Source organism: Formica exsecta, unplaced genomic scaffold, assembly GCF_003651465.1.
Source record: "Formica exsecta isolate Colony F162 unplaced genomic scaffold, ASM365146v1 scaffold96, whole genome shotgun sequence".
NCBI lineage: Eukaryota > Metazoa > Arthropoda > Insecta > Hymenoptera > Formicidae > Formica > Formica exsecta.
This window is the reverse complement of record NW_021853724.1, coordinates 629,210-651,577: the sequence shown is the minus strand read 5'-3', so window position 1 is coordinate 651,577 and position 22,368 is coordinate 629,210. Positions and strand designations below refer to the sequence as shown.

The 22,368-nt window shown below is 37.8% G+C and overlaps 3 protein-coding genes across 3 annotated transcripts in view; 1 reads left to right on the top strand and 2 right to left on the bottom strand.

Annotated features, from left to right (window-relative positions):
• The window catches only part of LOC115245357 (RCC1 domain-containing protein 1), a 3,885-nt gene extending 3,351 nt beyond the window's left edge, over nt 1-534 (top strand). Inside the window, exons 5-6 of the mRNA XM_029823645.1 lie at nt 123-249; nt 327-534. Of these exons, the coding sequence (XP_029679505.1) occupies nt 123-249; nt 327-521 (322 nt within the window). The 3' untranslated portion in view covers nt 522-534. The remainder of the gene's footprint in view (nt 1-122; nt 250-326) is intronic.
• A 214-nt stretch (nt 535-748) lies between these two features.
• On the bottom strand, nt 749-3,435 carry LOC115245356. Its single transcript, XM_029823644.1, has 6 exons — nt 2,626-3,435; nt 2,366-2,532; nt 1,884-2,154; nt 1,656-1,808; nt 1,378-1,565; nt 749-1,119 (listed from the first exon to the last, which is right to left on the bottom strand). The coding sequence occupies exons 1-6, from the start codon at nt 2,727-2,729 to the stop codon at nt 926-928; spliced, it is 1,077 nt and encodes a 358-aa protein (XP_029679504.1). The 5' UTR covers nt 2,730-3,435; the 3' UTR covers nt 749-925.
• A 3,240-nt stretch (nt 3,436-6,675) lies between these two features.
• Nucleotides 6,676-22,368, bottom strand: part of LOC115245354 (mushroom body large-type Kenyon cell-specific protein 1) — a 67,729-nt gene continuing 52,036 nt past the window's right edge. The window contains exon 10 of the mRNA XM_029823639.1: nt 6,676-20,041. The gene's annotated coding sequence lies outside the window, so the exon portion shown is untranslated. The remainder of the gene's footprint in view (nt 20,042-22,368) is intronic.

Below are 22,368 nucleotides of genomic sequence, written 5' to 3'. Positions count from 1 at the left end.
AAATATATTTTAAAATATATAATTTTTATTTTTACGTATATATATTTTTACACAGATTGTTCAATTTTTTTATTTGTGATAAAAATAAATAAATTACTGTTTTATTACATAATCCATAACAGACGTGGTCAGTTAGGGCACAATGAATTGGAAAATTGTGATGATCCGAAACTCATCGAGGCCTTAGCAGGTCTGAAGATAGTACAAGTATCAGCGGGTGGTTGGCATACCGCTGCAGTCACCGATCAAGTTAGTGCATAAAAAAAAATTGATTACTTGCATATATCATTATATGACTCGTAAATAAAACCAGTTTAATGCGACAGGGTGATTTGTATACTTGGGGGTGGAATTCAAATGGAGAACTAGGAATTGAAAGCAAAAACAAAAGAGTTCACGCTACTCCAACTTTAGTGGATTTTAAAAATGACAAAGGGGAAACTATAGAAATTAATGTAAAAAAAGTTGAATGCGGAAGTTCTTTTACTATATGTTTAACAGGTATAATATACACTTATTAATATATATTACTTCGATAAAGATTGTATTTCCTGGAAATAAAAAGACAAGTGATCTATATTTCTTCTTTTAGACATAATACATTTTAAATATTATTTCGATTAAATTTTATTTGTGACAAGAAGACCTCCACGTAAATTTTCATAAAATTTGTGAAAATGTTATCTTTAAACCAGAAAATATACGAAGCCTTTTTATCGTAAACAAGTTTATATCAGAATAAAAAGTACATATAATTTTATTAAATTAAACATCCAGCCATTAGATTTTAAAACAGTGAAAAAGTTTAAATGTCACGAATGGGGCACGGCGATAATTACAGAATGATATTGTATTTTATATATTCAACGATACAAAATAAAATCCTTGCAAGTTATATTTTTTCCAATCTTTTTTTTATTTATCCTTATATCATATTCTTTGCATGCATCTCGTAGATTTGTGCCGCTTCTTTTGCTTCTATCAACGGTAAAATAAATCGACGATTGTTGGCTAATATTTCTTCGTCACTTAAAGAATGTGGTGGCGTCGGAGGAACTTCTATATTTAAATCCTCCGTAACTTCTCGCTCTCTTTTTACATTAGTAGTCGTTTTCTTTCCTAAAAGTAAAAAATTCGACAGCTTACAGTTATGCATTACGTTGTATAGCTATGATAAAATAAAAACAATAAGCATTATCGAGAGAAAATAAAAATTGACAATATTATGGTAATAAACTTGTAACAATTAAACAACAATTACAAATACATGAATATTACATAGTTACATGGATTTTAAATATGTGTTTTTTTTTGCATTATATCGCGCGAATGCAATTAATTATATGTATATTATAATTATTTTATTACATCATTTACCTGGAATTGTCGATTCATAGGCAGCCTTTTCCAATCGCTTGCGAAGCTGTATGTCAAACCATTCTTTAGGATCCGCGACTTTAATTTGACGCGGTATTCGGAGAGTGTGCGGCATATGATAGATTTGTAATTGTATTGGCGTTACAAAAACTGCATGTATAAGAGCATACCGTAATTCATTAGCATACCTGTTCAAAAATATAAAGCGGAAATAAAATCTTCTTACATCATTGAAACAGAGATATATGAAATAATGCATTGTATTTGTTTATATTTACATGTTGTACGTCGCTTCAATAATTGTATCCAATGCGATGTTTAAATGTGTCAAGTTGGAAGATTCAACGGCCGCATCTATGAATGTATCTATTTGCGAATTCTCTATACTTAACGAAGTTTGAAGCTCTTTTGACGATTTCCGTTGCAAACTTCTTAAAAAGGCGGAGCATTTTACTTAATTTAATTAACATAGAATATAATATGGTATTAAAGAATTATGTCTTTACCTATTTTCGGAATCTCTGGATTTTTCCATAATTAAGGAACGTGTGATTTCTTGAGCCATACTGTATTCCGATACTAATTTCTCATTAGATGATTTATTCGTGACTGAACTTATTGAATTTGTTGATATATTTTTGGGACATTTATCCACGATTAATTCCCAATGCAACAATTGATCGCCACTAGATATAGTCTCAGCAATATATAGAAAGAATATTCTCATTTCCTTGAAAAAGTCTTCACGCGAGAGCTTTTTATCTACAAAAGTAGATTCTGTCTCCAAGAATACATTTTTGCACATTTAATGTATTACATATAAATCCTCTTATTTTAATTATATTGCTATACAATTTTAGAAGGAAGTCAAAATGTATCAAATTTTTATTAGCAAATTTATTTTTTACATAATAATTATGTATAAAAATATTATAATTAATATCACTTCAGAAATATTAATTCAATAGTTGTTTAAATAATCTGCTACCTCGAATTAATTTCATTTCGCCGGCCAACCAGCTAATTAGGACACTTCTATGCTGATCATCTAGACTATTTTTATAATGTAAAAGTTGCAGCGCTATAGTGTCCAAGAACCAGAAAGCGGCCTTGTTAGTTTCGTAATCTGTAACTCCCAGAAGATCACCTAGCAATCTGCATGCGTGTGTGGCAATTAAGTATTCGTTTGTAATCTCAATTTCTCTGAAATGTAAAGTACATTTCACATATTTAAGATTTTTCACCTACTCGATAAGATCCTGCGGTTCCTCCGTCTCGATCTTCACCATCTTCCCGACGAGACTGTTAAAAGTACTTGGAAGAGTCGGCATATACATAACTCTTTCAGACATCTGTACTTTTAATAAATGTCGAATGGGAATACAAAGTTTTTATAGAATTATTACTGTCACGATGTAGTGACGTTTGCGTTAATGACAAAATCAATAAATGTATATATCTGCCTATTATAAAATAAACACGCATTTGTGAGATGATATCTCAAAATTAGCAGTTTAAAAATATATGTTCGCGTGTACTGATTTATAAAGCTAACAATATATTATTTAAATCTATCTTTTTGAAATTGAATGTTTTGGGAATCAAGAGAAAATGTTAAAAATAAATTTGTTAAATATATATAATTATACTATAATAAATAACCTCGTTTTCATTTTTATTACGCTCTCCTTCGATTGTTGAATCTCCTTCTCGACATGGATTTGATAATTTCGTGTATCATAAATTGAAAAAACCAGGTTACGCCACACGTCATATAAAGTTATTCGCATATCCGATACTCACACATCTGCGCGCTCGCGCGATGTGAATGCAATTGCAAAATCTAGCAGAGAGAATCGCCCCGTCGCGTCGCGTCGTTGACGGCGCCGGGCCGTAGTACATCGGGTGAGAATAAAAAAAAAATCAACACGTAGACAGCCTTTGTTTTGTTTTTACTCATTGGTTTTATTAATTTTTTTTCCATATTTTGTTCAATATTTTCAGAAAATAACACTCCAAAGCGAAAAAACCGTATATTCTCACCAATCCCAATGTATATGTATACTTTTATACTTTATATATAATAATATTATGTAGAGTAGCGCACACTTTAGACTGTTATGTATCGATACCTTTTATAATTTTATCGATAAATTACAAATATTGAAAAACATGAAACAGACACAGTCGGCGGGGACGCGCGGACTTCGCGCGCGCGCGGCGTCTGACTTTTTCTCTTACGGAATCGTGAAAAAAGTTTTCGCGACGGACACCGCCGTCCGCTGCTTCCGCGACCGCCATTGATCCAATCGAATGTGGCTTAAATTCAGGGAATTAGACTAGACGCGAAAGCGACCTTGAAAAATGCATTATATCTTCTTTCATTTGTACGTGTTGAAGGATTCTCGAATTCCAGAAGCAAATATGAAGAGGGGAAGGCTGGTCGGGAAGAAGCGGAAGCAGCTATAATCCTCGTCTCTTTCTCTCTCTCTCTCTCTCTCTCTCTCTCTCTCTTTCTCTTGTCAAAAAAATGCTCTAATATAACTATAATATATAATATATAATATATATACGCGCGAAAACATACACGCGTGCCCCGGCGCGACTGACTTTTTTTATTTATATATTTTCACACCGAAGTCAGAAAGGCAATACGCAGTATGAACTTACTTAGTACATTTGTGTTTCTTTTTTTTTTTTCTCGTGTCGTGTGTACGCGTTTATGTGTGTGTGACTCTTTTACAACTATTTTCCTCATTTGTTCCTATCGTTCCGTGCCTTCTTCTTCTTCTTCTTCTTCTTCTCCTATCATTTAGTTTTTTTTCCATTTCTTTTTTGTCTCATAATATATAATACGCTCTCTCTCTCTCTCTCTCTCTCTCTCTCTCTCTGGCTTTCGCTCTGTTATATCGTTCTCCCCCCCTTTCCCCCCACCCCTCTCGATTTATCTCGGATTCCCCGTTCCTTTCACGCTTACGATAGTCTTATTCCGTCTCCTTCCTCCCCCTACTCCCCTCTCCCGCTCCCCCCCATCATTTTCAGTCACGAAAATTATCCAGAGACATGTGAGAGTAAGAGGGATAGAGGTGTACAAAGAGGAAGAATTCGAAGGATTGGATGATTGGAGGGTAGCGGAGAGATAATCGTATACAGACGCGACTAAACTCAATCACTATCAAATGCTTTGAATCAAAATAAAATAAAGTAGGAAAAAAAGAGTATACAGATGGGATAGTGGCAGTTGCGATCGCAAGTTACAATGTGTCGTCAAGTCTTCCGAATAAAAAGATTTATCGGAGATCTTACAAAACAAAAATTCATATATTTTTTCGTATAACTCTAATATCCTAGAAAATTCACAAATTTTAAAAATATCTAAAAAAAATCTTGATTATTAAATGTAATGTTTTTAACTCAAACAATATGTCAATTATTAATAATAAAAAATAATGTTCAATGAGTACAATTTGTGCCTCTTAATATTCGCGCATAAAAATAAAATATAGCGTATAAAAAGCGTATAAAAATTCCTTTATATATTAAATAAGATTATATTATTCATTCGTTTACTGATAAGAACTGTTCCAGTTATCTCTTTAGTTCTTCTATTATTTACCACAACATTAATTCGCAGTCATTTATAATTTCTATGTATTTCATGTCGCTCTCTAACAATACTTTAAAAATAATAGCTTTACGATAAGTAATAAATAAATCAATTAAAAAATTCACGATTACTTCAAATATATGTTTTAAATAAGTCTAAATTAATCAAGATTTTATAAATAAAACTTCAGTGAATATTTTAAAATTATGTAATGGCAATAAAAGTGCTATATCTTTATGCCAGATACCTCCGGGGTTGATTTATCTCTCAATGCATTTGGAAAACTCTATTAACTTCAGAAAACTTGCTCGTGCGATCGCAAACAATCCTCTTATGAGACGGACTTTAAGACAAGGCGCGCTTCCCCGTGTACGAACAAAAAAACTGAGATGTTTCAATTTCTTTCATTGTTAAATTATTTTGGCATTCACTTCATATATTATAAATTAAAAAGACGTGTAATCGCATTATATTCAGATTACGGGCGTCAAAATTGAGAAGAAATTGGAAACATGCGGTTGCACGATACATTCGGAGAAGCGGAAACCACAACCAATCGATAAATTAAATATTTTTTCAATTGATTTTATTGAAAATAATACAACAAAATGTCTCATAATAATAATTATATCATAGAATAATGTATCAATAAACAAACTTAATAGGCTAATTATTCGTTAATCATTCGTCATCGTTCTCGATTGCTATCGATGGATCTTTTACTTTACCTAGTCATTAATAATGGATAATTAATTAATTAATTAATTAAATTACACGTTGCTTGGATATGCACATAGAGATATAAAGTCGTTTTTGGTCCCACCTAACTGCAATCGTTATATTCATACAATTTTTTTTTTGTGTGTATCGCTTGGATCGCTTTACATGTGTAATGCATGTGTGTTACGTGTGTGTGCACGTGTTGCAAATAACTACTGTTTCACTATCGGTAAAGCTGTCGTTTCTCTATTTCTCCCCTTGTTCCCCTTCCCCTTCCCTTTCTCTCTCTCTCTCTCTCTCCCTCCCCTCCCCTCCCCCCGTACATCCATGTATTCCGAAATAATCTATCGCGTATACACATGAACAGCGTTTGCGTGTGCGCGAGCGCGTGCATTCGCGAATCGTATCTCTCGCGCGGCGACAGGTTGTCCCCGAAAAAAAAAAATAAAATAAAATAAAATAAACCGGTACCGCAAAAAATGACGCAACAAAAGACGAGAACAAAAAAAAAAAAAAATGATGAAAGAAGAAAAGAACGAAAAGTGTCGATCCCCGACGGCCGATAAATATATATTTATCGCGATTATACATATATACATACATGTCGCTTTTCCCATACCTCGGATGCCCGTTACTTCGCTTCCCCCCTTCCCACCCCGTCCCGCCCCGCCACGATATAGACGCTGCGTTTTTCCCTGCGTCTTTCCTGCCGTTCCACTTTTCTCATTTTCCATCGTTATCACTGAGGACGAGTGTCTTGGTCGAGAGACACACGTTCCTCTCGCGTTATCCACCGTTTTACAACTGGCATTGCGTTCCGGTTCTCCTCTCTGTTCGCTCTTTTAAAGTACGCTTAAGTTTATCTAATAACATTATTCTCACTATACATAAAAGAGATACGTCGTCGTGCGAGAGCGGACATCTCGAGGGCGTCGACCCTCGACGAGAGGTACATGTCTTTTTTCCTCTACTTATTCCCTTTTTTTTTTCTTTCCGTTTACAGCCAATTGAGATAATTTTTTATCGCGCGACCACAGTCGCTACCGCGGAGGGTCGCCGAGAATATAAACCTAATTAATCTTTCTTATTAAGGCTACGCCGCGTATAATTTGTTCGCGAATTTACAATTTTCTCGCACTCGAATACTGCTTTATATCAGTCTCATATTTTTCTTCCGCCGAGTCCCGATCGGAACGCGCGTCTGCGTCCTCGTCAGAGCGTCTCCGAGAAAACGCGAAAAGACGTCGCGACGCCATCGATTCAGATCGGACTCCACGTATAATGTATATAATGCCAGTTGTACGCGCTTCTCTTTCGGAGACGACTGTGTGTAACACGTTCATCTTTCCGCGAGGGGAAAACGTGCGCTCGCAAAGTCATTCGCAAAAGCATTCAGTCTCCTTTGCGGCGTTCCAATTCGTCTGATCACCGTGTATGTGTTTAATTACAATATATATATATGTATATATAATTAACAATGGCAATTTATAGTAAATTGCGCGTTTTTTCTAAATTGACTTTCGTCGCTCTCGCGGTTTCTAATCTCTTTCCGCAATTGCGAATTTTTCGTTATACGATTTAACGTGTAATTATCATAAGCATTACAATTAACAAAAACTTTTGTAAATAAGATCTAAATCAACGTTAATATATAAGTAAGTTGCAACATATATATATTTTATATGAAATATAAAATTCGTATGAGTACCATTATTAAAACAAAAATGTAAAGAATTTACGGATTAGAATGCAACATTTGAATGGTCGAGAGTAGAATGTAATTTTTGAACGCAATTAAATAAAACAAATAAACAAGTTATTTGTTATCAGACTGCTGCTGAGTGAGAAGATACGAGCGATTGTTTTCGTATTGTCCAATATTCTCGCTCCATCGCGCGAGCAATGACATTTACAGTCCGTCGTCGAATAGATAATTCGAGAACCCGACACTTGAACCGACTCGATCGGTTTTCGACGCAACCGTATCAATTACGGGCCGCGGAATTATAAAACAATCGCACACCGGACTAGTAATGAACTCTCACGTGCAACGATCAACAACGTCAAAAGCAAATTTACACGTCGCTATGAATTTATCGTTAATTTTTTGCCCCCTCGACACGGGATCCCGCGAGAGCGCACGTTTTTCCTCTCGTCTCTTCTCGTAAGACGGGCTCGCGCGAGCGAGACGCGACGCGACTTCGAACATTCGGGGAAAATATCCGCGTGTAAATCCCGTTCGCGAATCCTTCCCGCGAGGCTCTGGTCTATCGAATCGTATATTTCGTTGATCGAAATCGCGTGACATCTCTCGCCGAACCCGAATCCGCCCCTCGTATAACTTTCTCTTTCTCTCTCTCTCTCTCTCTCTTTCGTTCTCTCTCTCCTTCTCTTTCTCTCTCGTTAATATACTTCAAATAGTAATATACCTCACAACCATTTTGACAACAATCAACCGTCAACAAAAGAGCGTTCTACACTTCAAAGAACCTTCGAAAGGTGCGCCACCCAGCCAGCTTCGACCTCCGATGCGACACTTCCGACACTTTTTCGCGGCACCTTTTGATTTGCCGACCGGAAGAGACCCCAGCCGGCTTCTTCCCGATGCATGCCCGGAAGTCGAGCTTGCCGGCTGACGTATCACATGTTTGAAAACTACGAAACACGTACGCAACCGCGATCGTTTCGCCATCACTCTCTCGCATTCATTCACAGAGATCGCACAACAAAATGCCCTTTGATTACTTTACGTCGATCTCGCTCTCTCGTCCTCTCGCTCGCTCTTACCTGCCTTCTCGCATGTTTTCTCCCATATCTCGCTTTTTCTTTCTAGTTTCGTTCTCATTCTCTCGTTCAAAAATTCAGCTTTCGACTGCATTTCCATTCGTCGTGCGCCACGTTGCAATTCGAAAGACGCTCGAAAGGCTTACATGAAATTTGCTTTATCATAATTTTTTATATATTGTTCTACATCGTTTTTCGCACGCTTTCTTTTCCGCGTCTAATTTCTCATCGATCGTAAAAAAGGCTTAAATAGCAAAAACTTCGCAGCATTCGTAACGAAGTGGAAAATTATCGATGATACATATGAAGATTTTATATTTTTTTTAAACCAAATTTTTTTTATTATTAAAAGAGAATTTAATTAAAGCCTTCACATATACACACACACACACACATACACACTTTCGGTGATAATCGGTCCGAAGTATCCTCAATAGCATTTTAATATCCTCCGACAGTAATATGGAGATAGAGTGCTCCAGCTTCCGATAACTGAAACCTGGATTTCTTTTTGCGCATATCGGAAAACGCGATGTTCGATTTTTACGTGCGTTTAATAAGCCCGAGAATCGCATCGAACCGATATTATTAATCACGAAGGATAATCATAGATTCTGCGTGTGTCACACGTGACGGCGTGCTTAATTGCCAAGAAGAAGCTGCGTGTTAATAAAAGAAAAAAAAAGCCATCTCTTTCGAAAAGCAATAACACGATCACACACAATTGAAAAATTTGTGTTAAATTTAACAGATATTACATGTACCAAACGGTCCACACAAATTTTTGTGTTAATTTAACATAATATCGATATGTTAAATGGTGACACTAATACTATGTTAATATTTTGACATAAAAAATAAATGCAAACCTCAAAGTAATTTGAAATAAATTTTGTGTAAAATCAATATATTTTTAATGATAAAATTAACTTGGAAAATGTTATTGACAATCTGTACTCATTGTCACTCTTATTGTAGAATAAGAGATCAACACTTTTTTCTGTAAATAACAGATAAATCCTGTCACTAATAATACGGAACATATCTATTGTGTAAAATTAAAAATAGATGCGCATTGTGTTATTTTTACATTTTCTTCGTTTCAATAATTTAATTTGAATTCAATTAACACAACATCGATATATTAAATTAACACATAAATATGTTAAATATTTAACACAAAAATTTTAACCGGCATATTTTTTAACAAGAAAATAGATTTTCCAACTGTGCAGATCACGGATATATATCCCGACTTTGCATTAACAATTAACAATATCAACAGAGACCTTGGTTTTCAATTGGTTTATCGTTCGGCGCGAAATTGGCTCGCTTCTCCTCCAAAATTGATCGCGGTCCAATTAGTAGCAGACTACCGCCGATGAATTTCCACTTCGCCACGCCTCGTCAATTATTACTCGCCTAATTCTCCCCGCGAACGTCCTTCCTCACTCGCATCTTGTCGCACGAAGCGCGCATCATTTTCTTCGTCCGGCGCCGATTCCCCGTCAATTCGCACACGGCGTGCAAATCCTTTACCTCGAGATTTGCCTTCGCAAAATGACGGATTTATCGATAAAACAATGTAAGCGATCGCTCCAAATCCCATCAAAGATGTCTTCAGTTATCACGTTTCACTAATGAAAAGAATAAAGACGAAAAAAATTTATCTGTACGATATTATATTTATTAACATAATAAAATGCTCTCATTTGTGATAATCATTTGCGCGAAAAATATGTTTTCCTAATCAAAAAAGATATTTTTATAAATCGTATCCGAAAGAAATTTGCTCTGGAGCTGTAGAACCGCCATTGTTTCGGCAAATCTCGACGCGCTCAACGAGAGTGGAATCGTCGCCCTATCTCGAACATTCAAACAAAGTCGCAACAAAAGTAACACTATTAATTATATACGCTTTAAACAATAATACTCTAATTACATACAAATATTACGTTTGTATACGTCAATTCGCTTTCGAAATTGCTCTCGCCCGGCGCATGTACGCGTGTTTTACAATACGTATGTGTGTACCTCCTTTTCCTGTTCTTCGTGATCAGCGATCAAAACCGTTGTACACATATTCCTCTTATAGGTTTAAATTCTCACACTTTGTATAGACACGTCAAAATACTCGTGCGACGACGATTTGACGTATGGTATAACGTGAGAAATTGCCAGAAAATTGGCGAGGAAAAAACCGATTTCAATCTCTGACTATCTCGTTCCGTCAAAAAACAATCAGTAAATTAATTTGCAAATACATTTTGTTTAGTATTCTCGTATGTGTATGTATGTATGTGTGTATGAATGCCCTGCGCGATATTTCGCGATCTATCCTGCCGTGTTTCCTCCGACACTGTCTTTCACGGAACAGGAGTAAGAAAAAGCTTTCGGGCCGGAAGGAGAAAGAGTGCAAGGGATGCGTCGGTCACGTGCATCCGTTGTCGATATCCGCATTTAATCGACCCCCCCCCCCCTTCCGAGAAGCCCTTAGATAAACCTGTCGCACTGTCGTTGAGCGATGAGATAATATATAATCGTCGACGAGATCGCACAAACGACACGTATGCGCTTACGCTATTGTGTATACGTATGCGTGTTTGTTCGTAGCTTATATGAGTGTGTGTATATATGTACGTATATGTATACACGTATATACGATAAACGACAGCGCCTACCGCAATAAGATTGATCGATAATCGATACACAATCGCGATCTAAACAATAATTGGCGACACGTATTTCAAAGATCGCGTATGCGTGTGTCTGTGTGTATGTGTGTGTATGTATATCGTGTGATTTCGTATATATAGTACATATGCATATCTATATACCGCGTTAGACGCGCCTTAAATTTTCTCCATTCCGGTACGAAACGATAATATATAACTGTAAAATCCATGTAGAATATAAAAAATATTCTCTCGCCGCCTCTATCTAACTATATGAAACACTGCACTAAGACTGTATACTTCGTTACGAACGTATATGCGTGTGTGGTATACCCGCGTGTTCGCGCTTGTGAATGTGTATATGTGTGTGTGTGTGTGTGTGTGTGTGTATGTCTTGCAATGAGAAAGTGTATGTATATGTATGGTCGCATGCTGCTTTACGTACGATTCTCCTATTCAAGCTTACGGGAAAGTGTTTACGTCTTAAGATAGGGGGAGGGGGAGGGGGAGATAGGTGGGTCGGAGATCGAGGCATATCGTTGGATCGAGATCTCAATTCTCATCATCTCGCCACATAGTTTCCTTAGCACAGTGTTTTTTATCTTTTCTCTCTCTTTATAAATACATTTCCATTTTAATTTTGATTCAGCGATACATTTTGAATCGCGACCGTATTGTCTAAATTTTCCGACTCATTCGTATGTGTTAATCGTCGCGATCGTATTACATTACGTTAAACTATAAAAAAAGGAATTCCCTTCAACGATCATTTGGCATTCGACGGACTTATCTTTTTATTCCTTTTTTCTTTTCCTTTTTTTTTCTTTTTTCTTTTGATATATCGATTTCGCATCGTAATTCACAGTCAAGACAACAATTATCACAGCGGCGCCAATTACATTATATCAATAAGACGATAGTCGCTCTCGGAGAGCGAACAAAACTCGCCCGTCAATAACTAGAATATTTATACGCGATAATTTAATTGAATGTTCCAAAGCCCCAACGAGATAAATCGACTCTTGTCATATCTTTACGCTACCGTCGAGACGCTCTATCCTATTCTCGCGCCTGATTAAGACTTCCCTTTTTAAACGCGCGCGCACACACACATACACACACTACTACTTGTGTATAACAACCCTTGCATCATAACAATTTATTCCGAGTCGAGAGAAGTGTCCGATCCTCGATACGCCTCGGACTTATCTCGGGTACCTTAATAACTAGAAGATATATCGTTTAAATCAAAAAGGGGGACGAGGGTGTGGAAGGAAAATGAGAGGGGGGAAGAGGGAGAAATTGAGGGTAGAGCGTAAAGGTCAATCGAGCATCGGACGATCTCGATCGAGAAGGTACGAAGGTACGCGCTGAAGGTGCGAGAGATACGCGCGCTTTATAATCCCGCTTTTGCGCGCTCTGTCGTGTTGTTGCTGTCGCTATTGTTGTACTTGACGAACGATCACGAAGGGACACGAGAACAAAGAAGTAAGGTACAAAAAAAGACGCGTCGTTAAAACATTAACGTCGGCGGGTTGTAACTGACCCGCTCGCGCTACTCCTGCCACCGTGTTTGTAGAGAACCCGGGTCCTCCTACGAGGGATCGAATCGAGAGGGATCGCATGGGGGATCGATGAGGGGAAAGGGGACGGTGGGTTAAGGGAAGGGTTAAGGGAGGGGTGCTTCGCTTAAGAAATAAGCTCCCGCCGTGCTGGATACAACGATAAAAACAACGGCGCCCGAAAGGCGTGCGCTCAATAAAAGCGCCCGCGGTGTTTTACGCGATAGAACTGGCTCTGTTTGCTTGATTAGCTTTGGGGATTAATTAAACGACCTGTTTAATGGAGTGCCCTTATGGCCGAATCGTCGGAAGGTCGACGACCGACGTCGCGTTAGCGGCCGATCAATCCTGAGATTGTGTTCTTCTCTTCGTCCTCCGACAAAGGGCCTCGTCAAACGAGGCGAGTTCGAGGCGAAGAGAAGAGCGATAAATAGGATTCGATCGGCGTAATAGAGAGAGGATAAAACGCACACCTCTCCCTGACGCTATTTCGCGAGATTAATATCGATCGATATTAATTGTTGTAGGTTTCGGGTCGCGCTTAACGCGATCGACGATATTCCGAAAGATCCGGGCAATTGTTGTGCCTTCAAAAACATCTATCGTGTTACACGGATCATTTGAGGAGCAAAACAATGGATAATATACAATGACGGCTACTGATCGGCGTTTCGAGCGGCGATCGAGAGTACATTATTACTGAATATAATTCTGCGGCTAACGTGTATTTTTTTCTTTTAAATTGGTTTCACGATTTTTCTCTCGGAACACCAAAATCACAGTTCTCGAAACACCGATCGTAGAATAGCCACACGCGAGAAGTCTGTTAACACTTTTGCGATAGATAATCATACGATGAGTATTTAACGTAGGATCGTGGTTGGTTAAAACGGATTTCTAAGCGTGTTTTCTGCCTATGAAGAAGAATCGGTTCGATCGACCGCAGCTATTGAAATGTGTTTTTACTTTACAGAAAAAACGTATATACGTCTACGCGGTATGTACAAATATGATTCGCACAATCTATATATACAACCAAATTAGAATTACGATTTATTTCACGTTGGACCACATCGTAGTAAAGCAGCGTGGATCTGTAGTTCCGCGATATATAAGGCTCGTTAAATATTTCATTTATCAATTTAATTTTATTTATCAATTAAATAATACGAATGTCTAAAGGATGTTTAAGTACTGTCCTGATCTTTTGCATATTTTTTAAAAAAGTCGCTGTCTTTTGGAACATTTGACTAACGTTTTCGTAGGATTATAATTTCATTCACGCTAATCCTGACATTTTTCTCAGTAAAGCCAACAGGCGCCCCATTCGCGTTCGCTATCGCTCAGGAAAGTTGCGAGACTTGGTTTTTTTTTCCCTTCGCTTTTTCATTTCCTTTATAACGTTCCGATACTTTGATGCAACATGCACCTTTATATTCATGCGTGCCTTACCACATTGTCGCGCAAGATGGGCGCCTTCCGCGCACCTGCCAGAAAATTTGCCGGAAGAGCAACCGTAAACGGAGAGTGAAAATGTTTTCGTAGCATTCGCACATTATCGCTCGATGCATTCAGAGACAAAGCAGACCCCAACAAACGCGCAAACTAACTCGTTCCAATTGCGGACGTTACGAAAACAGAAAAATGTCTGACGTTTGTTGTATATCGTGTCAAAATAGAGAAAAGGAGCTACAAGAAAAAGCATTATACAATGTAGGAATTTGAAGTATGTATCTTCACTGGAATGACTTTAGTGTAGTCTTCCGCACAGCCGCGGACGTTGACTTTCTGACAATCACGTGTGGATGCGCTCAAAACGATTTACTCAAAAGTACGATTAGAAGAACGCGGTGGAATGATCGTGGAATGACGAGAATCCCGCAAACGACGGGAGATCGATATAAAAAAATAGATACAGCTCAAACAAAAATTGATCCTCTCGCGAGCTCGAAGATTCGCGAAGGAGGGTCGAATGTTCATTCTATGGAGATCGAGAAATATTCGACAGTGATTTTCTTTTCTCGCCTCCTTTTTCTATTTCCTTTAGCATTTTTTGATCTCTCAAGTTCTTCAGTTACAGCCTATGTATCCATGAACACATGTGCTTTTGATTGTTGCTGCTAATAAGGTTGTTATTCGATAAGATTCTCGCTTTGTATACATATATGCAGAATGTGAAGAAACGACAAATCTCGACTTCTGAAATTTCCGACAGAGTTAGATTGTAGCATAGGAAACAGATATTTAAATTGCCTTGAGCTTTTAGTGTTTATAATACATATGCATGTGTGCGTACATTATATCAAAATGACATCTGTGCTAGTGCTTCCTTTTAAAGCTGTTACTCTTGATAACTTCGAAAATTTGAAGCTTCTAAATTCGAAGTTAACTTCGAAACTTCGAAGAATATATTCGTGCGAATGGCGAATTCATTCAGAGAACGCCAAAAATATTGTAAATAAAAGGAATTAATTAATATATATGCTCAAAAATATGTAATTATTTAACATTAATTATTGCAACATTAGAAATTTTATTCAGATTTTATCATATAATTTTATAAATGTGTACCTCGATAGTAATCGCGGTACTATTACTATTATTAATTGTATAATTTTGATTCTTCGAAGCTTCGAAGATTGAAGTATCAAAGTTTCAAAGGTTCGAAGCTTCGAAACTTGGATCTTCGAAGATTTTAATGCTGAAGCTTTAAATCTTCGAACCTTCGAAACTTCGAACGTCGAAGCCTTCGAAGCAAATCACCAGCCCTACTTCCTTTCATTGAACTTGATATCTAATTATACTTGAATTTTTCCGGCTCTTTCAATTTAGTCCAGTTCGTATCCAGTGCGATTATACAATATTTTGCGTTCAAATATTCAATAAGTATAACAAAGCTCGAGAACAGATTTCCGAAAGTGCAAAAGGTCATCGCATAAAGAGCGATTTTGACGAAAACCAGAACGATGATATATTTTCAAAATGCCTTCGGAAGTTTGACGATAAAAATAAGAGCGATAAGGAAAAAGAGAAAACTGCATGGTCGAACCATCAAACCACAGGAAACTCGAAAGATTAATGTGCCATTTGCCAAAAAACAAATCAAAATAGAACTACAATTTTTTTTTTAGAATTGCATTTTGGAGAATTGTTAATATTTTATCTGTTTTAAATATGGCGATATCACAATTTTCTGTAAAAAGATATATATATATATATATAACGTATAATTACGTTAATAAGTTGTCATTTTCGGCGAAATGTGACTCGCTACTCATAGATGGTGATTAATAAAGGCTACACGGCAAAGAAGGAACGCGACGACGCTTTTAGAGACGCGCGAGCGTCTGCAAAACGGATAATTATCGTAACGATTCCATAAGGATACTTAACGACGTAACGATAATACGTAACGACGACGGCGATGATAATAATGATGATGATAATGGGAATGATAATGTTGATAGGATGATAATGATGGCGATGTCGGTCAACCGTCGTTGGCGAATATTCGATCGACGTATATGTACGCATACATACATATGTATACTGTAATAAAGTAAGTCATATGCACGTTATCTCACTGTTGGTTTTACATTTGACGCACGCGATCCGGCAAATAGCCATCCACGAATCTCTGCGCGAATCTACATGCTGCGCATGTGTTTGTGTATTTATTATATGCATACCAAGGGTATCCCTATCGCGATTTTACACATGATCGCGTATGTGATTATTTCAGTGATATTTGCACACGTATATATGTATAGATTTAGTCTTTTCTTTATCTTGAAACACACGGATGTTGTGTATGTGTGTGTATGTATATACAGGATGTTCCAGGTCAAGTCAATAAAACTTCAGGGTCTTATAGAAAATTGAATTTGGAACAAAAACATAAGTCCGGAAACATTTCGTTAAATAGTTATAGCTAATAAACTTCGAAGAATCACGTTTTTTGATGATTTTTAAAAATAACTTCAAAACCCTTCAATCATTTGAAAAAAGTAACGGAATAAATCTGATGGGTAATTAAATAACAAACTAAATTACACCAATTTCATTTAATTCTGATAAGACGTTCAAAAGAAAATAAGCTCAAAACAACGAAGAAAGCAGAAGCTTGAAAGAATCACCTTTCGATGGTCTTCGTGTAAACACTACATTCATGGTGCAAACATTGCAAATGCAAACATAAAAATGTTCTTATTAAATTTTGATCATAACTAATTACTTACAGTTTATTAGCTATAATTTTTAAACGAAGCGTTTCCAGACCTATGTTTAAAGGAACTTTTTTGTTCCAAATTTAATTTCCTATAAAACCCTGAAGTTTCATTGACCTGACCTGGAACACCTTATATACAATTCATATATTTTTTGTATATTTATATATATAGATCCTTTAGAGGTTGTTTGTATGGAATATTTTACGTCTAGGCAGTAGCACTATAAATGAATAACGTGTCACTTTTATGTTCACTATGTATACGCGTATCCGTATCTACGCGTGTCTCATGCATATGTACGTATTTCGATAGTTTCGCTCAACATCTATACTCATGCGTGCGTGCACTTTCAAACTCACCCATTCACGTATCAATCTCTTACACTCACCTTTAAAACAATAATCACATAATAATAATATAATAATAATAATAATAATAATAATCACTTGCCCACAGCTATCGCGCACGTTACATCAATTAACGCACGTAATCAATGAACTAGTTATGTAAATATGCTTTTACGCCTACGTCTATTTAATCATTCAATCCCAACGACAATCGTCGTAATCACTCTTACGTATGCTTGTCCCGGATTTGTCGCTGATCGGCCGACAAAATCAATCGCGGGGAAACATGGGGTACCCTCCTCTCATTTGCGAGAGAAATCGAGAACGTTCGTTGTCTTCGAATGATCTCCTCGAGATATTTACACTGGCTCCTTTATGCAACGTATTCCGTTTTACAGAAGGTTTTCTGTCTTGTTTCGTATCATTTATCGCATGCGGTAGCCCCGTGTTAAATCGCATGGCTCTTACCGCGTTTACGCTCTCACGAGCTTACAATGCATGAAATATGGAATAAAACTGCGAATGAAAAGCAAAGAAAATTCTGAATAAAGCACGCAACATCAAGTTTTCCTCCAAGTATAATCCAATCGTTCCCGAATCCTATAAATTATAAACCTACTATGACAAGGTAAAAATACTCGTTCAATAAGAATCTTTTTTTTGTCCTTAATTCAAGAATACTTCTGGCCCCCAAAGCTTCTCTCATTATAATTTAATGACAAACGTTTTTGCGTCATTTGTTTGGTTGATTCTTCTGTCTGACACTCAATAAGCGGCAAGTATTTCAATCGTGGATGAATCAAATCACCAGATATAATTTCATAACCCCAAGGTCTAAACCAAAATTTCTCAATTTTACATCATGCTGAATCTCGTGATGTGCATCATCTTTAAATTGTTCCCGAACTTTGTCTCGAGGATATCAAAAATTTTTTTTAATTACCTTATAAACGATAGTTCTCGATTGCTCTTGTAATCCGTCCGCGAGAGGTATAAATCAAATCGGAAAATCTCTTTACGATATATGTGAAAGAAGAAGCTGGTGGCACGATAGAGACGAATCGGAAATAGATGTCGTGTAAAGATCCTACTTAAATCCGACGATCAGCAAGTAATTATTGTATTACCTGAACACAATAATTACTTAATGTAAAAAAAGAACTTTCAATGAAAGATTCCTAACTGCGAAATAAGCAACGAGCTTTTACCAATATAAAAAAAAATTACACAAAGGGAGAGGGTGGGAGGGGGGGGGGCGCCCGTTAAAGTTAGCCCTGCTTCATTTTTCCCACGAGCCTTTCTTAACGCGGAGCCCTGTCAATTGTTACGCGAACAATTGTTCACTTCAAGTTCGCTTGTCCACGCTGCTTTATGACGATCATCTCGGTACTTGTTTAATCTCGCGTACCCCTATAACTCTTCGCGCGTTAGCATCATTTTTAGTTTTCCTTAAGAGCATATAAAAAGTCGTGTGGCACATTGACGGTTGGAATGTTATTTTGTCTTCATTAAATTTATAATAAGAATCATAATAATTAATAATAGAGTAGTAATATAGTATTTTTTTTCGGTGTTATTAATAATATTGTTTTATGTATTCCTTTAATAATAATAATAATCATATAAGAATCATATAATAATAATAATTAATATATTTTATATATATAATATACCTTTCTGTGTTTTATATACTATAGTAGTTTGTTTCCTCTGCACTTATCGTTTATTATATTCTGCACTGACTGCGGGTTTTGATTTGCGGGATACCTCGCCCGCGACCCCGTGACATCGCGATCGACGATCGGCGATCGCGCCTGTTCGATCGACAGGAGGGACGATTCGTCGTCTTTTCATCGTAGTATTACCCTTATCGATCGCGTAAAATCGTTCCCTATCCCGATCGCGCGGTCCTAGCTGTCGATTCGATCCGGGTCAATCGTGACTCGAGGCCGAGGCGATCCTTGTTTTTTTTTTAATTTTTTTATTTATTTTTTTATTTTTTTGCATTGCTCTGCGTGGCATCTGCATTAGCGTAAATCACTGCTGGATAATATGTATATGTGACGTAGAGAGTTTTAGTAATCTGTATACACCTGCTTATATTTCTTTTTTATTTTTCTTTGCTCCGTCGCACGGCGATCGTTGCGAGTGCCGCGAGCGATCGTGGCCGCGGTCACCACGCGATCGCTTCATGCCCATGCTGAGTGAAATGTCTATTGTTGCCTGTATAGTGTGTATGTGTTATTGCCGGTTTTCTTTTTGTTTTCTTTTTGCTTTGATCGCTGGGCACCGGGCGAGTATGCAGCCCGGTGCGCGTGCCGGACGGGTACGCTCGTCCGATCCAGGATCGACGATTGCGGCGACGAGATCTGTCAAACTGTCGCGCTTCCGATCTCTAATCTACCGATTGGACCCGTTTCAAGGACTCCGAATCCGCGTCGAGGGACGCTCGAAAAGAAATCAATCAATTGCAACGAGGCAATTAGTCGCGCGCGATTTCGAGATCCATTGAATCTCCCGTTGAGTTTCCCGATTTCGTGAAAGATTCCGCGTCCCGTCAACTGGATCGGTTCCTCGTGTGATATGCTCCGTTGTCGATTGGTCATGCTAATCGTCGCGCGTATCTAGAGCGATTTTGGCGTCTATCACGAACGCAACAATCTCTCGATCCCGTCTCGGCGGCCCCGTCGAATTACTGTAAGGAGACGACTGGTATCGGGAGGCTGCAATGTTGTTGTAGCTGTAATGTTAGAGAGCAGACTGCGTGTACTTTTTATTTCTGATATGCTGTTTCGCCGAGTATGCGAATGCGGCCGGTGGGGGACAGAAGTTAGCTGTGCATAAAAGCTGTATAATAAGAGCGTAGGGTGGTGGTTTTCGTCGGCGGGGTGGAAGGATCAATCCTGTTGTCAGGGTGGTGCGGAGGAAGGGGCTCGGGGGATTTTCCGAGGATCCTTTCCCTCAAGATTACAGAGTCTTTTTAACTTTGTTTTTCTTCAATTAAACATTAAAACCATTGTTGCCCATAGAGGAGATCCGACCTGGCTGCCCTTCGAGATCGTCCTCGCCAAGACCGAACGACGAGAGCCACGCGCGAGACGAAAAAATATTTTTTATTTTCTCTCAGGGTACATGCGTGTATGTCTTTTTGATTGATTTGTTACCGGCGATTCAGCGTACTTGGTCCGCAAATTAGTTGGTCGTACTTTGAAGTTCCGGCGTATTCAGGTGTGTGACGTTTTGGTACTGACGTTTGATTAGATGATTAGAGTACCGACGATCGAGCTTTATATGTAACGCGATTTTGTTAATTTTCTCTTGCTTCTCCTCGTGTTATTTTTCAAATAACTCAAACAACACTTAAAAATCGTCTAAAAATTATGACGTTTCAATGATGTCTTTTAGACATTTGTGTTCCCGAATCCCTATCGATTTCATGTGAAATCGTGTAGTATACAAAAAGGAGATAGAAATATTTGAGCGAATAATCTCATGCAAATTGTTTGCAAATATTCAAGATGATTAAAAAACTTGCTCCTTTGACGGTATCGGCACTCGTTGTCTCGAGCGCGGCTCACCTTATCGCAGTCTTAGCGATTCTCGCAGCCAAGCCAGATCTGACACGGTAGTGATAATATATATAGAAAAGAACATGATATATATATATATAAACAACTAAAGCGCCAAACTACGAGTACCATCGGTGCTAGCTACGTAGTACCAGCGCCATTTATCTAATCGCTACTAGTCGAAGAGTCTAGGCTGAGTCGGTGCCGGAAATGATCGTCTCCGATCAGGTCTCTCGGCGAGGATGAGATCTGCGACTGTCGAGGATGCAGTCACGAATTTCCCTTTCGTGGCAATTTTAAATCGATAATTAAAACAGTATTTAATTTATCTAAAAATAAATTGAAAATAAAAGCTTTTTTGCGGATTAAGATTTGGAAATATTAACGAATCGATTAATTTAATTGGCATAATAATGTTGACACCAAGGATTAAAGAATCACGAGAGCGATAATATAAAAATGATAATTTCCTTACGTATAATCTTAATAAAATAATATACGTCGATTGTTGGAGACAAAATATTATATGTGATATCACGTCGATAACGTGTAACCTGTTTCATTTCTATGATTGATTATATTCAGCACGCAAATTAAAGAACAAGCCGTTACGATTAATCAATACACAATTCAATTACCGCGCGAAAATTTATCAATCCGCTATTTCGTGATATTTTGCTTTTGCGATTCGAGGAAATACACATACACAAACACATGGAGTAATTTATATTCATTTTACCCGATTAAAAATGCGGAGTGGAACGAATTCTAATTGTCACGCTCCAAGAACGAGTACAGAAGCAAAATGGGAAAAGGCGAAAATGCACAATCTCGCGGAGAGCTCGTTCATTTTCAACTGTCGCGAATCGAGCTCGAGGATACACCCACAACAGTCGCAATACGAAAAGAGCCGTCTCTCGCCATCTTCGCGACCCTTCGGAGACGAGATCTGGGCACCAGTTCTCCCCATGTTGCCATTCTCGCACTCAAATCTTCCGACTTTTATTCGTCGTATATCTATCTACCCTATCTACATGTTCGCCGTTCCCGACGTCGAGACGACGGCGGCGAATCGCCCAGTTGAACACAATTCGGTCGGTACTCTGTTTTTTTTTCTTTTTTTCTTTTTGCAATTATTTTACGGTCCCCGCTCGTGCGGTCGATCAACGTATACGATGTCGCTCAATCGCGGAGCTCTTTTTTTTTTTAGAGTCATTGCATGACTACAGCCTACGGATTACGAGCTTATTAAAGCTTTTCCCGATCAGGAAGGTACCGAGTTCTCGACCGACGACGGAGGAGACCTCTCTCCTGATTTGCTACATTGGTTCAGGCGCATTCGCGCGGATTTGCCGGCTCGCGAACGCGCGGATCTTCCTTTCTCACCACCCTCCTTCCTGTTTTTAATTATTTTCTAATTTCTTTTTATTGACATATCACAAAACATCGTCGCGATAATCCTGCATGCATTTTATATAAAATTTTAATATTTTATAAA

What these genes read in the sequence shown, in the direction of transcription:
- LOC115245356 (XM_029823644.1), bottom strand. Translation starts at nt 2,729, where the DNA reads ATGTCTGAAAGAGTTATGTATATGCCGACTCTTCCAAGTACTTTTAAC. An exon ending in TCCAGAGATTCCGAAAATAG is followed by an intron (nt 1,809 to 1,883) that starts GTAAAGACATAA and finishes CGCCTTTTTAAG; the next exon opens with AAGTTTGCAACGGAAATCGT. An exon ending in CTATGAATCGACAATTCCAG is followed by an intron (nt 1,120 to 1,377) that starts GTAAATGATGTA and finishes TTTTACTTTTAG; the next exon opens with GAAAGAAAACGACTACTAAT.